Here is a 14,019-nt window from a genome sequence, read left to right on the forward strand (position 1 = left end):
GTAGCAAAGGGGTTGGTGGTTGGTATTCGAGACCCAAGTTTGAATATTAGTTGATTTATATTTTCAGCTAAGTTTATTTCTAAATAAAATAAACGAAGCGGGTAGCGTGCTACCTATCTCTCTCTCTCAAAAAAAAAAAAAAAACTCCACCTGGATGCCCAAATTAACCGGAGGCGACAATGCATTAATGGGAAAAAGTAACTAGATTTTGAGATACACAAAATAAAATTTTCATGTTCAATTTGTAATATAATCAGGCGAGACAACTTATAACCAAAATAAAATGACAAAATTGGTGCAATTAAAGAATTGGTGTGATTCATCTACTATACGGTCCTTATGGGGGCTAATTTTTTAAATTTTTTTTTAAAAAATTATTAGCCTTTGGTAAAATAAAATTGAAACGTGACAGTGAATGGGAGTTCATGAACGAGGGATCTCGACTACTTACATAAAATAGATCTTCAGGTGCATCTTTTTATGAATAACATATTTGCCCACGTGACTATACACACCGTTTTCTCTGACTCCCATAAAGTTAATACCAAACCCATCCATTGCCAGCTCAGCACGTTGACTTTCTTGCTCAATCCACCCGCGCAACCCCCCCCTTAAAAACAGCCCAACGTAGTTTTCAATTTTGTTCTCCAACGTAGTGTTCCCATCGTTGACCCCAAAAAAAGTAGCCGTTAATAGTTGATCTTAAAAGATGGCGGGAACGGGAACCCCACGTAACGGCCGTGGTCCCTTCCTTTCCCCTCCTCCTCCTCCCCCTCCTCCCCACTATAAATCCCCACCCCCTCTCTCTCTCTCAACCCCAATACCATACAATGCGGAGTCGCGCCACACATCCTCTATCATCCATGGCGGCGGCGGTGGCCGCCGTGATGTCTCTGCTGGTTCTCGGTGCGGCCGTTCCGACGACCTTGGACGGGCCTTTTACCCCGGCAACTGCGCCGCTCAACGACAGGGTCTTCCGCGGACACGCTGTAGACTTGCCGGACTCCGACCCACGAGTCCAGAGGAGCGTGAGGGGATGGGAGCCGGAGCAGGTCTCGGTGTCGCTCTCGGCCGCCGCCGACTCCGTGTGGATCTCCTGGATCACAGGTCTTCTGCTTCCTTTGTTCGTTTTCGCGTACTCAGTCGCCCGTAAACCGTATGTGTTTATGTCTGTGTGAAATTCTGCTCAAAAAAGGGTCTTTTTTGAGTTTGATGAATTGGACCCTTGATTTGTCCGACTCCCTCTTACGTCGGAGCTCGCTCGAGAATTTCGATAGGTCCAAGATGCGACCTTTGAATTGATTGGGCAGAGGTTGCTGTTTTGATCATGATGGGTCTCGTGAGATTTGGAATCAGGACGTTCTGTTCGGATGAGATTTCAACTCAAAAGAAGCATTTTTTTTATTCATCGAAGGCTTCTTCCTTTGTCCTGATTGTAGGGGAATTTCAAATCGGGGAGAATGTTGAGCTGTTGGATCCTAAGACCGTCGCGAGCATTGTTCGCTATGGCTACTCTGAGAATTCGTTAACTCGCAAAGCTACTGGGCATTCACTTGTTTACAACCAACTTTATCCCTTCGAAGGCCTCCAAAATTACACCTCTGGAATCATCCATCATGTTCGCCTCAAAGGTAATTTTACGGATTTATTCTCTGTGAACCTCTTCAGAGAGTTATTTAAGATTTTGTTTTACAGGTATTTCTCTTTTCCTTTGTGTTACGGTGTTGCTTAAGACAAATGAAAAAGGCAATCCAAATTGTTCTCAAAACTATCAAATTACATAGGCTAACGCACACGAAATTCTCCTATAATTTGCCCTATTCTCATACAGAACATGTTGTTCTCAGCCTTCTTTTAATTTGTTATATATATCTCATTTCCGATACAATCTTTTCTCATGTTACGGCACGCATTTTTCCAATACACATGTACTTTCTTTCGAGTAAAATGACTAGCACGCATAATATGTAATATCCCGCAAACACATTAAATATATGATCTCGCAGAATCCTTCGTCAGCTCTGGCGATTTCTTTTGATTCTTGATATCCATAAACAATGTGTTATGGTTATTTCCAACCTCTCTTTGCGTATCTTTCACTTACTCCTACTTGTGCTTCTTTTCAGGATTGAAACCAGAGACGCAGTATTACTACCAGTGTGGGGATCCTTCTCTACCAGCCATGAGCGACGTCCATGCTTTCCGAACCATGCCTGCTTCGGGACCTCGAAGCTACCCTAAACGGATAGCCGTGGTCGGCGATTTGGGCCTCACATACAATACCACTTCCACGGTGGACCACATGATAAGCAACCAACCTGATCTAATAGTGTTAGTAGGCGACGTCAGCTATGCAAACTTGTATCTCACGAACGGAACTGGCTCGGATTGCTATTCCTGCTCATTCCCGCATACACCGATACACGAGACGTATCAGCCACGTTGGGACTACTGGGGAAGGTGAATATATCTCCAGCGTTTAATTTTACGCGCTGTTTCTTCAATTTGCTTTGATCCAACTGAATTGCAATCATTTTTAAGGTATATGGAGCCAGTTATCTCGAGAATACCGATGATGGTGATTGAAGGAAACCATGAGATAGAACAACAGATTGATAACAGGACATTTGTGTCTTACGATGCTAGATTTGCATTCCCCTCCAGAGAGAGCAGATCATTCTCCTCATTCTATTACTCTTTTAACACTGGAGGAATACATTTCATTATGCTCGGAGCATACATTTCTTATAACAGATCAGGTGAATGCATCATAGACTCATACTGAATTGCTATGTCCCTTGAATGTCTTTTCTTTCTCGGGGATCCAAAGAGGAAACCCAGAAAAATAAACTGCAGTTGCTGTAAACGCAAACAAAAATGGCAGCTTGACTAATTCTGAGAACAATTTTACAACTTACCTTCTCACGCGCATGGTTGAGATTGGATGAAGCATGTTGCGTGCGTCAAACAGTTAGGGATTCAATCAATCAAATTGTAGATTTGGGGAATGGCATAACATATAATCATCTCACGCGTCTTGTAAATTCTGAAACTGCAAAACAGGAACCAATCTTTCATTGGTTTGTACCGTCACAATGCTACAAATATTATGATCAAAGATTTACGCAAATCTTGGTTTGTAAACTATCATGACTAATCGTCAAATGTTTTAACACTTTGTCTCATTTCAGGGCAGCAGTACAAGTGGTTGGAGAAAGATCTAGCGAAGGTAGATAGAACAGTAACTCCTTGGTTGATAGCCGTTTGGCATCCGCCATGGTACAGCACCTACAAAGCCCACTACAGGGAAGCGGAGTGCATGAGGGTGGAAATGGAGGATCTCCTCTACTCATACGGTGTCGACGTTGTCTTCAATGGACATGTAACTCTACTCTCACATTTTTTGTGACAATTTTCGCCTCTGCAATTACCTTATTTCTGCAAAATATACAAACTCACTTAACTGTAGTTAAGTAGTTTGCATTATAAATTTAGTTATGGCAACAATACCTGCTGTAGGTTATCGATATTTCCCTTTATATATATGCAGGTTCACGCTTATGAACGGTCGAACCGTGTCTACAACTACAAATTGGACCCCTGCGGTCCAGTTTACATCACAGTCGGGGATGGCGGCAACCGGGAGAAGATGGCGATCAACCACGCAGATGACCCTGACAACTGCCCTGACCCATCAACAACACCTGACGAGTACATGGGCGGCTTCTGCGCGTTCAACTTCACGTCGGGCCCAGCTGCAGGCAAGTTCTGCTGGGACCGCCAGCCCGAGTACAGCGCTTATCGCGAGAGTAGCTTTGGCCACGGGATCGTAGAGGTACCAGGCCTAGTTTACAACTGTTTTTGCATTTCAAAGCATTTAAATCAACGAGATAATGCGTTAAATTGCTGCGATATTTGTAGGTGAAGAATGAGACTCATGCTTTGTGGACATGGCATCGGAACCAAGATCTATACGGCGATGCAGGAGATGAGATTTATATAGTCAGGGAGCCTGAGAAGTGCCCCCATTAACCGAAAAGATTTGTTTGATTAGCGATCTAGGCGTTCGAATGAAGCTTTTGTTAAAGCTGGAAATTCAGATTGAAGAATAATGTAAGCTTACAGGGATTGTGATAAACAGAAGTAAATAATTGAATGTATGATGAAATAATCAGATCAATAGTGTTTCTTTCCTGTGCATGATTGATTGATCTTTTTTGAGTAATTTATGAGGCTTAATCCTTTTGTTTAGCAAGGAATATGGAGAGTTTGAGAAACCAAAAGAGAAAAGTTTGAAACTAGTTTGGAGTGTGTTATGAAAACAAAATTTTGAAAACTACTTGAAATCTGCAAAACTGCAAATCTGCAAAATTTTGTCACCTTTTGATCATTCGGTTAGTGTTGTCAAAAAATCATGAAATTTGATTTTTAGATATTTTAGATAGTTTAAATCATATTTAACAGTGCCAATCGTCAATTTGTAAGCTCTATTATCAAAAACAAATTGATAGTAAATCCAGCCGTTTGTTCCTGATAGTAGCCCAATCAAGCTCTCCCTCTCTAGATAGATAGAATTAGGCTAGAATATTATTAATAGCACCAAGTCGTTAGTACTAGTAACTATTCAGCACTTTGATGAAACAATGTATAATTAGAATGATAGTGGTCCTCTAGGGTTGAGTGGGTGGTTAATTGATAAATTTCAAATCTAATATGTGTGGAAATAAATTTTTTACATAAATGTGATGGTCTATATTACATAAGGTATTTAACACGTGAGAATGTTATTTGTAAATTCAAAAAATAAGTGTGAATTTTATATCCGTCCAGTGTCCATCCGAAGAGGAATTCTACACTATCACATTTACACCACGTCTTCAATAATAAGCCAATCATATTTCTTCTTTTCAAACAAAAGTATAATAAAATTATATTTTTATAATCATGATGGGATATATATTTCTAAAAGGAGATATTTGATTAGCTTGTTACGTCACGTCACCGATATATCAGTGTATTCTAGATTTTTCCCACTGAAGACTAATTTAAACTTACTTTTTAAACGTATAAATAACATTATTTTTATGACATAATAATACTTTAACATGTGAGCACATTACTAAATTTGACAAAAAAAGCTAGTGGTTTTTGGTTCCAAGTTGCAACTAAGGGGGTCGTTTCCAAATTAGCCATAGTTCCGGTACCTCCATACAATTTCACTCTTTTTTTCTATTTTTTCTACCGCTCTTTTCACTTCCCCCAACATTTCCTTATCCTCTCCGAGAGAGAGAGAGAGGAGAGAGAGAGAGAGTAAAAAAAAAAACTCTTTTTCTTTCCGCCGCCGACTCCTCCTCCCTCTCCGACTTTCGAAGTCGGCGACGGATTCGCGATCAGATGCATTCGCCGGCCTTCGCTCTGCCGAATTTCAGCTCAAAAATGGCTTCCTCTTCTTCTTCTTCTACCAGCCGTTGGAACCCCGTGATCAAACCGCAGCCGTCCGATGTAAGCGGCTTCTTTCTAGCTTTTTCCCCTCTTTTTTCTTCTTTTTCTTTTTGAATGATTTACATATCAATGTAATGTAACTTGGACTCTGTTCTATTAAGTAATAAGTGTTCAGGATCTATTTTTGAAATGCAATGAAGGCCCCTTTTTACGAATCAGAATTCGAATTTCGAAATTCAAATGGCCTCTCAATGGTGAGTTTATATTCATTCTCGGAATCTTACGTGATACTGTTATTCGATAACTTAAGCTTTTAGATACAGACGAACAATTATTTGACATAGTATTAGAACGAGCAGAAAAACGAATTAGAATCTGATGTGACATAAAGTGAAGTATTGAACGTAAAACATGAAAATGCTGTTGTCTGATAGTTTAAGCTTCTAGTGATAAACGACTGTTCAAAACTATTTCCCTTTCGTTCCCATTTCCCAGTTTCTTTGCCGCCGTCTGAACTGTTTTCTGGCAATTCTGTCAGTACCAGAATCTCAGAAAACTGGCTCAGAAAAAGTGGCAGCGGAGCCGTTGCTTTGGTGGTTACTGGAACGAAAGTCGGTCGGTGCAACGCAGAAGGAAACGCGGCGCTTTCGGTGTAAGTTCTTTTACCGTCAGACTGCTCCTGCCGGAATTCTCTTTAGACGCGCGGAGTTATGGATAATTTAAGAGATTATATGAAAGATACATCTGAACATGAAAATATTACACTGCATATAATGCAGGCCAATCTAAATGTGCTCTATGACATCATCGGCCTACGAACATCAAAACTAGGTTTAGTAGTGAAATTGGTCGATCATAAGTGATTAATTACGCGAGAAATTTAAGGTATGGAGAAAACAGCGGGACAGCGAAACTTGTTTTCTTTAGTTTCCTCAGCAATAATCGTTAGAATCATCGGACGGCAAGCTGATACAGAGATCGCTACAATCTTATGCAGCTTGTTGTTCCTACTTGCCTCAGGAAGCGCCAATCGTCAGCGCTACAAGAGTGCAATGTGCAACTTCTTCATCGAGCATGCCTACGATCTCAAATGCTGAGATGCCACTCGCAGATTCTCTAACTGCTGTGAAAGGAAGCAGCGCCCCCCTCGTTCAAGCGCTAAAGTCGGCCGCCCAACAAGCTGTCTCCTGCTTTCACTTTCCTGGACACAACAGAGGCAAAGCTGCCCCGTCCTCAATGTCGAGCCTCACTGGTTTGGGAACATTCGTACACGACTTGCCCGAACTTCCTGAGCTCGACGACCTCTTCTCCCCAAGTGGTGCGATTTTAGATGCTCAGAGAAAGGCGTCCGAACTGTTTGGCTCGTCTAGAACTTGGTTTCTTGTTAATGGAACGACGTGCGGGATCCAGGCTTCGATAATGGCATCTTGCTCCCCAGGCAAAACACTTATCCTACCTCGGAATTCTCATATTTCGGCTATATCGGGTCTGGTTTTATCCGGTGCTGTACCAAAGTATGTAATGCCGGAGTATAATCCCGAATGGGATATTCCTGGTGCGGTAACCCCATTACAAGTAGAGAGAGCGATGAAGGAACTGGAGAGAGACGGAAAGACGGCAGCTGCAGTCTTACTAATATCGCCAACTTACCACGGCATATGCAGCAATGTGGAAGAGATCTCTAAGTTGTGCCACTCCCGTGGAATTCCCCTTATAGTCGATGAAGCTCACGGCGCCCATTTCGGGTTTCACCTCGGGTTCCCAAGAACTGCATTGGAACAAGGTGCGGATTTGGCGGTCCAATCAACGCATAAAGTTCTATCCTCACTGACGCAGTCGTCGATGCTTCATTCGAAAGGAGAGCTTGTGGACGCGGATAGGGTGAGCAGATGCCTTCAAATGCTTCAGAGCTCCAGCCCTAGCTATCTCCTCCTCGCCTCTTTAGATGCTGCGAGAGCTCAGCTGAGTGATAACCCAGAAATTTTCGGGAGAGCCCTCGATATGTCGGCAGAAGCTAAGAAGCATCTCAGTCTAATTCCGGGTATATCTGTATTGGGTTTATCAAGCTTCGACTCTGCTTTTCCCGCCATTGATCCGTTGCGTATCACTGTCGGCTTTTCACGACTAAATATATCAGGATACGTGGCCGATGAGATAGTATCCAGCGAACATCACATAGTATGCGAGCTCGTCGGGACTCGATCGCAAACTTTTGCTGTCAACTTGGGGACTCGAAAGGAGGACATTCAAAGGCTTGTTTTATCTATGAAGCATTTATCATCAGATTTTTATCAGGCAAATGAAGGGAAAACCTCTTTGAAAAGTGGTGTTTGTGCTCCCCTTGGTACTAGCTCTATGCAGTTGACTCCGAGGGACGCGTTTTTCGCGAAAAAGAGGAAAGTGCTTATCGGAGAGAGCCTTGGTAAGATATGCGGCGAGCTTATTTGTCCATATCCGCCCGGGATTCCAGTTTTGGTTCCTGGTGAAGTGATTACTGAGGATGCACTATCCTATCTTTTGGATGTGAGGAATATGGGCGCGGGGATTAGCGGCGCAGCTGATGATAAGCTCTCTTCCATGCTTGTGTGTGACTTTTAATGCAGGTTATTCTTTTGATGTTTAATTTTTAACGCGGGATCGACTCGCAAACATGCAAATTAAGGACTAGAAATAATATGGATGTGTTTGCTTCAAAACAATGTCAGAACAAAAGGTGAAGGATTGTGTAAGCAGCAGTTAGTATATATAGCGAAAAAAAAAAAATGCTTGAACTTGGTTGTAAAATGGCAGTAAAATAAAGGCAATATGGAGTTCTACTTTGTACTTTATCCTTTCTCCTATTCAATGAATTGCAGCAGAGAAATTTATGCTGTGTGTGTAATTTGTATGGCTATTTATTTTGATCTTTATCTAATGTTCTTATTGTAAAGTCCTAAAGAGTACATATTATTTTAATAGATTTTTTTTTTTTTTTCATTTTGGAAAACCTATATTTATATAAAGATAATGATTACTTACTGAATATATATTATCAGTTTTCGTAGCATTAAATAAGATTTGATCATACTTATTAGAGCAGTTTGATTGATACTCTATTTTACACTATATATAAGATTCAGAATCAAATTTAAACATTATCAGAAAAGGTTTTGAGTTTGTGATAATGCAATAGTAGATTAGGTTTGTCGCGGGTTGCTTAATTAATTATTAATCAATTAAAATGAATATAAAACACTTTCTAATCCAAAAAAAAAACTTTAAAACCAAGACTTTGATGTTGCAGACCGAATATTAATATTTGTGTAATTAGAAAGATGATATATATCTGGATCGGGCATCTTAACAAAAAAATGTGATTATCTCGCGATAAGCGACAAAGATTGATCAGGACATGGAGACAAGATGTGCTCGCTAATCTAATTTGCACACGAATTAATTAATTGATTAATGTCAGAATATAAGCAAATCATATAAAGAAGGTTCGGTACTCTGTCATATCACATGAACTGCACAAAAGAAAATGAACAAATATTTTTTTAAAAAAATTCTTTCTTTTGTGTTATTTTTTTTATTATAATTATTCATCTCTGTATTTTTTCTCCCTCCTTTTTTTAATTTTCGTATTAATTTATTCGATTTCTTTTTTTTTTTTTTTTTTGCTCTTCTTGTATATATACTCTCTTCTACTTAATTTAATTGAAGAGTTATATATACTCAATAGCATATTAAATATATATAGAAATATGAACTATATTAGCTATTATACTGCCATCAAAATCATTAATAGAAACTTTGTAGCTGGATTTTTTTTTTTTTGTGTTTAGCATCCTTAAAATATTTTAGTTTACAACAATCCTACAAGAATTATAAATACAAAAATGACTTCATATTTGTACACATAAGCGTTACGCAGGATAAAAAAGAAACTGTGTTTAGAATAATATATAAAAAGAATAAGAGATTTACATTCTATTTTTAAAAATATATTATATTATTTAACTAAACACGATAAATGAATCACCGTATTCAAAAAATATTTCGTATGGCTCATATGATTTTTGCATCTATAATTTTGATAAACTTATTTGCAATTTTTTTTTTGAGAGAGAGAGAACTAAATACAAAAAAAAAGTTCTTATAGCTACCTAACACAACTGCAACAATTAATGATCGATAAACAGCTTATAATTACTGATAAGACATTATTGAGAATGACAAATGAGTTTTCTTTCTGCGATATTGTAGCATGCATACGTGCGAAAACAAAAACAAGAAAAAGAGAAAAAAAAAAACACATACAAAAACCACAATTTTGACGGTCAACGGATCGTGGGTTAATGGACTTGGATTCTCGACATATATATATAGAACCAAATCCGACCGGTTAATACTCTTTGATCGAATTAATAAAGTCTCTATATTATGTCATATGCCAAACATATATACTACCACAAACACACAAAAGAATTATATATAAATATATACGAGCTAGGATGGTATACTATTAGTATAAATATATAGAGTTGAGTTAGAATACTCTCAAAAGCACCAAGGGAGTAGTGCTTTTGAGTTTTTAACCTTTTGATGGAGAGACGTAGGGTTGGAATGATGGTGGTAGATAGTGGTAGGTGGAATAGTGTTTGATTCAAGAACTATTAGTAATCAAGCAGTAGATCCAAGAAGTAGAAACTTAAAAGTACCAAAGGGCCTAATGTTTCTAAAAACATTCTAGCTCAAATATATATATATATATATACTGAAATTATATATATGCACCAACAAGTAAACAATCTTAAAAAGAGCTCCCCATATCAAAACAAGCTATACTACAAGTTCACATGCAAGTGCATGCACCCTGCTGTCTCATTAGTCATCAACATGCATGCACCAAGAGATAGTTATAAGCTATATACCAAAGCAATTAATAACCAACAAGGAAAACCACAAGAAGAAGAAGAAGAAGAAGAAGAAGAAGAAAGAAGCAGTTACACCTCACTATGGCCAACAAACCCTAGGGGACCATGGGGTGAGGGGAAGGTAGAGAGAGAGAGTTATGAGGAGGAGGTAGAAAGAGAAACTCATGAGGAGGCCTGCTGCTGCTGCTCTTCATGCTGCTCACACCATCCAACCCTATGTGAGCCACATGCTGCACATCTGTTGGAAACCCTATCACCATCTCCCTCTCTTCCTCCTCCTCATCACCACCACCACCACCATCACCATCTTCTTCATAGACCACAAACAGCTGGGACAAGCCCATCTTGAAGCCCCTGATCAGCTTCTGCAGCCCCGCAGAGATGCTCGGCTTCGGAAGCGCCAGAATCCTGACCGCGCTTCTCGGCTTCTGATCGCCGCCGCCGCTGTTGTGTGGGCTCTCCTCTGCTAAAACCATTAGAAGTAATCGTAACAATAAAGAAGTCAAAGCTACTCTACTACTTACAGGATAGCTAAATAATCAAGTGTCAAACAGCGAGCAGCCTTACATATATATGCATAAGAAGAGGTTTTTTTTTTTCTTTACATGTATATATACATACTTGATTGTAGTGGGGGGATTGGACCTAGTTGAGTATTCTTCGGCTGGGTGTGGAGGACGGAGACGCTCGATTGAGAAACGCAACCGACGGAAAAGGGGAGGACGACGAACCGATCCATTCTCCGGTCTCTCATCATGGCTTCATGAATATTAATACTGAAGAGTGTGATGAGAGAGGAATTTGGTGGTTATGAGAATGAAAGAAATGAAGAGCAGGTGGATTTGTTATATACTGGGTGGTGTTGGCTTTGTTAGCAAGCATGCATGATTTCCACTATATGCATATGAAAGAACCAAAAGAAGGCTTATATACAAATTAAAGTTTGGTGTGTGTGTGTGTGAGAGAGAGAGAGAGAGAGAGAGTTATGGAGTGGGTTGGGTTGGGTTGGATTGGATTGGTTGGTTTGGTACCAACTCTTTTTCGTTTGAATGCAAGTCCAAATTGTAGGCCTAAGAACCCACTAATAGCTTTAAATTTTGTGTCCATTTCTTTTCAGATGGTTCTACTTTTTTTGTAATGTGGGCTCTCTCTCTCTCTCTCTCTCTCTCTCTCTCTCTCTCTCTAACTTGTTACCTCCCTTGAAGACCAAGTCATCAAAATTAAAGGCCCCTTTCCCTTTGCACTTTTCCTCCTTTTCCCCCTCCAACCACTACTTCCTCTCCTTGGAAAATTAAATCAATCACAGAGTGAGATGCAAGCAATTTACATAACTATTTAGAATCTATTCTAAATGAAATAAATGAAGCGGATAACGTGCTATCTATCTCTCTTAAAAATAAAAAAAAATCACTACTGCATATATATATATGGGGCCATGGAATCATTCTTCACCAATTTGATACAAGGATAATTTGCTTCTATTAAAATATTGATTGGGTCACTCCAACATCTTATTTTTTAAAAAATTTATCAAGTTCTTTTTTATAAAGAAATAATGTAATCCACTAGATGAATTAAACAGTTACGAAATCATCAAGGTGATCTCATGATCAAAGTAGGTAAGTTTAATGGCAAATACTCAGTAGAATTTACTCCTGATGCAGAGTCAAAGCGATAAATATTGCTTTCCGTAAACTTTCATACTTTTACAAACAGACCTTTTAAACTCATAGTTATTTTTAATAACAATCGAGTAGCCTTTTATAGGATATATAATGGTAGGATAGTTAAAACTTAGTTATGATAGTGATCTACAAAGGTTTTTTTTTAAAAAAAAAAAATTTGTAGTAACACCATGTAGAGTATTCTCCTATCAACATATATGATAATGATTAATTGTACCTGAATCATTTTCCTTATAAAGTACACAAGCTTGAGTTCCCAATATTAACCTCCTTTAGGTACGTAGTACAGTTCACTTGTTCTTTCATTCACAGAATCTCACAGAAGATCCTAACCAGTAAAAGGCAATCCAAACACTCTTTTTTTAACAAAAGAAAAGTAGAGTAAATTGTGTGGGTATAGTTCTTAACTTAAAACAGCCAAAGGATTGGACTGGAATATTTAATTTCAGCACATTAATTATTATATTTTTTATTATTATTATTATTATTATTAAGCAGTAATACTTCAATACCCCATATAAATCTGACATTTATTCTTCTTATAGATGATTTAGATTATATGACCTAGAGAGCTGACCTAATATTGAAGCATTAGTTCATCACCAGGTATATTATAAAGGGTATTTTGGTTTTTGTTAAAATGATTTTGGTCTGACAAAATCCATGTTTTATTTCAACTAAGAATACTGTATGACTTTTCAAATGCTGACAACAATAGTTGGATTTCAATTACTAACCAAATTGTAATAATAAATTCAAAAACAACAATTTAAAGACTTAATCTATAAATCAAATTCATTTTTTTTAAAGTATAAAACAATTTTAAAATAATACTTTCAGTTCATTCAAAATCTTTAATTTAAATCAAAAATATAAATTTGGCCTTTAAGATTAAAAGTCTTAATTTAGATTCAAATTTAAAGTTTAATATAATTTTGCAAAATTAATTTTACGATTATAATACCACTTCAAAATTAAAATTTAAATTTAATTTTTTGTGCTGACTACTTATAAAAATATAGGTATTATCAATGTAGTAAGTACAAAGTAAATATGATATTTAATATTAATAGGATGATGACAATTTAGTAGTGTTACTATTTTTTTTTCTTAATATTGTATATTGAACAATTCAATCTCGGTAACCTATGCAACAGGTTATTTATGTAAATCCAATTATACCCTTTATAATAGAATTAGATTTTAATATTTTATGGGTGTATTGAGCGATTTCTCTTATTATGTTTATTATTATTAACGATACGTCTTGATTGTCATTTTGAAAAGCCTAAGTTTTCATACTTTTCAATATTTCGATGATAGAACATTCGAATCAACGATTATTTATGTTATGCATTATTCTCGACAATGGAATTATCCAATTCGACGATTATTTATGTTATTGCATGATCTACGCTATTAGATACATACTATATCTAGAATTTAATTTCGTGTTTTTCGATATTCATTTGCTAAGTGATCAAAAAAGGCTGAAAATGACGTATTTTAACATGTGAACCAATTTAAAATTATGTGAAATTTTTTAAAAAATGTACTGCCCTACGTATTCAAAGAGCCGAGTATCAATATTTTTTATTTAAATTTAAAGTCTTTTATTATTTTTTTATGCAAGATTTTTATTTACAGCCATTTATTTTGAAGCTATTGTGTCAACTAAGCAATATAATTAAAAAAACTATGAAATTTGATTTCTAACGTAGTCGCAACACTGTAGATTATGTCTAACCAAGCCGATTGCCAAATCGGATACTCTATCATTAAAAACAACTTGAAAATACGAAAAATTTCATATTTTCGAAAGCATAGTAGCCTAGCTTCACGTATGTTCATTGTTTGTAAGTGCAACCTTTCTAAAATTTTTTGCTACACTGAATTTTATTACAAACTTCTTGGATATAACACCCCATAAATCGAGCTAAGCTAAAGCGGTGGTAGAACTATTAATTTTTTTTTTT

At 37.4% G+C, this 14,019-nt stretch overlaps 3 protein-coding genes across 13 annotated transcripts; 2 read left to right on the forward strand and 1 right to left on the reverse strand.

Annotated features, from left to right (window-relative positions):
- On the forward strand, window positions 552-4,187 carry LOC109718837 (purple acid phosphatase 15-like). The gene is made up of 7 exons (XM_020245279.1): window positions 552-1,107; window positions 1,440-1,631; window positions 2,127-2,460; window positions 2,542-2,759; window positions 3,192-3,382; window positions 3,551-3,835; window positions 3,922-4,187. Exons 1-7 carry the CDS (start codon window positions 831-833, stop codon window positions 4,030-4,032), a joined length of 1,608 nt encoding a protein of 535 aa, XP_020100868.1. The 5' UTR covers window positions 552-830; the 3' UTR covers window positions 4,033-4,187.
- On the forward strand, window positions 5,266-8,159 carry LOC109718796 (arginine decarboxylase-like). 9 transcript variants are annotated; one of them, XM_020245225.1, is made up of 4 exons: window positions 5,266-5,502; window positions 5,618-5,696; window positions 5,981-6,092; window positions 6,440-8,159. In XM_020245225.1, the coding sequence occupies exons 2-4, from the start codon at window positions 5,637-5,639 to the stop codon at window positions 8,038-8,040; spliced, it is 1,773 nt and encodes a 590-aa protein (XP_020100814.1). In that variant the 5' UTR covers window positions 5,266-5,502; window positions 5,618-5,636; the 3' UTR covers window positions 8,041-8,159. The 9 variants fall into 9 exon arrangements, with proteins under 9 accessions (XP_020100814.1, XP_020100788.1, XP_020100804.1 ...); XM_020245199.1 differs by lacking the exon at window positions 5,618-5,696 and having other exon boundaries at window positions 5,938-6,094; XM_020245215.1 differs by lacking the exon at window positions 5,618-5,696 and having other exon boundaries at window positions 5,981-6,094; window positions 6,463-8,159.
- Window positions 10,226-11,313, reverse strand: LOC109718213 (CRIB domain-containing protein RIC4-like). Of its 3 annotated transcripts, none has more exons than XM_020244331.1 (2): window positions 11,004-11,313; window positions 10,226-10,821 (listed from the first exon to the last, which is right to left on the reverse strand). In XM_020244331.1, the coding sequence occupies exons 1-2, from the start codon at window positions 11,113-11,115 to the stop codon at window positions 10,454-10,456; spliced, it is 480 nt and encodes a 159-aa protein (XP_020099920.1). In that variant the 5' UTR covers window positions 11,116-11,313; the 3' UTR covers window positions 10,226-10,453. The 3 variants fall into 3 exon arrangements, with proteins under 3 accessions (XP_020099920.1, XP_020099912.1, XP_020099901.1); XM_020244323.1 differs by having other exon boundaries at window positions 10,980-11,313; XM_020244312.1 differs by having other exon boundaries at window positions 10,226-10,824; window positions 10,980-11,313.

The sequence above is a fragment of the Ananas comosus genome, linkage group 1, assembly GCF_001540865.1.
Source record: "Ananas comosus cultivar F153 linkage group 1, ASM154086v1, whole genome shotgun sequence".
NCBI classification, from domain to species: domain Eukaryota; kingdom Viridiplantae; phylum Streptophyta; class Magnoliopsida; order Poales; family Bromeliaceae; genus Ananas; species Ananas comosus.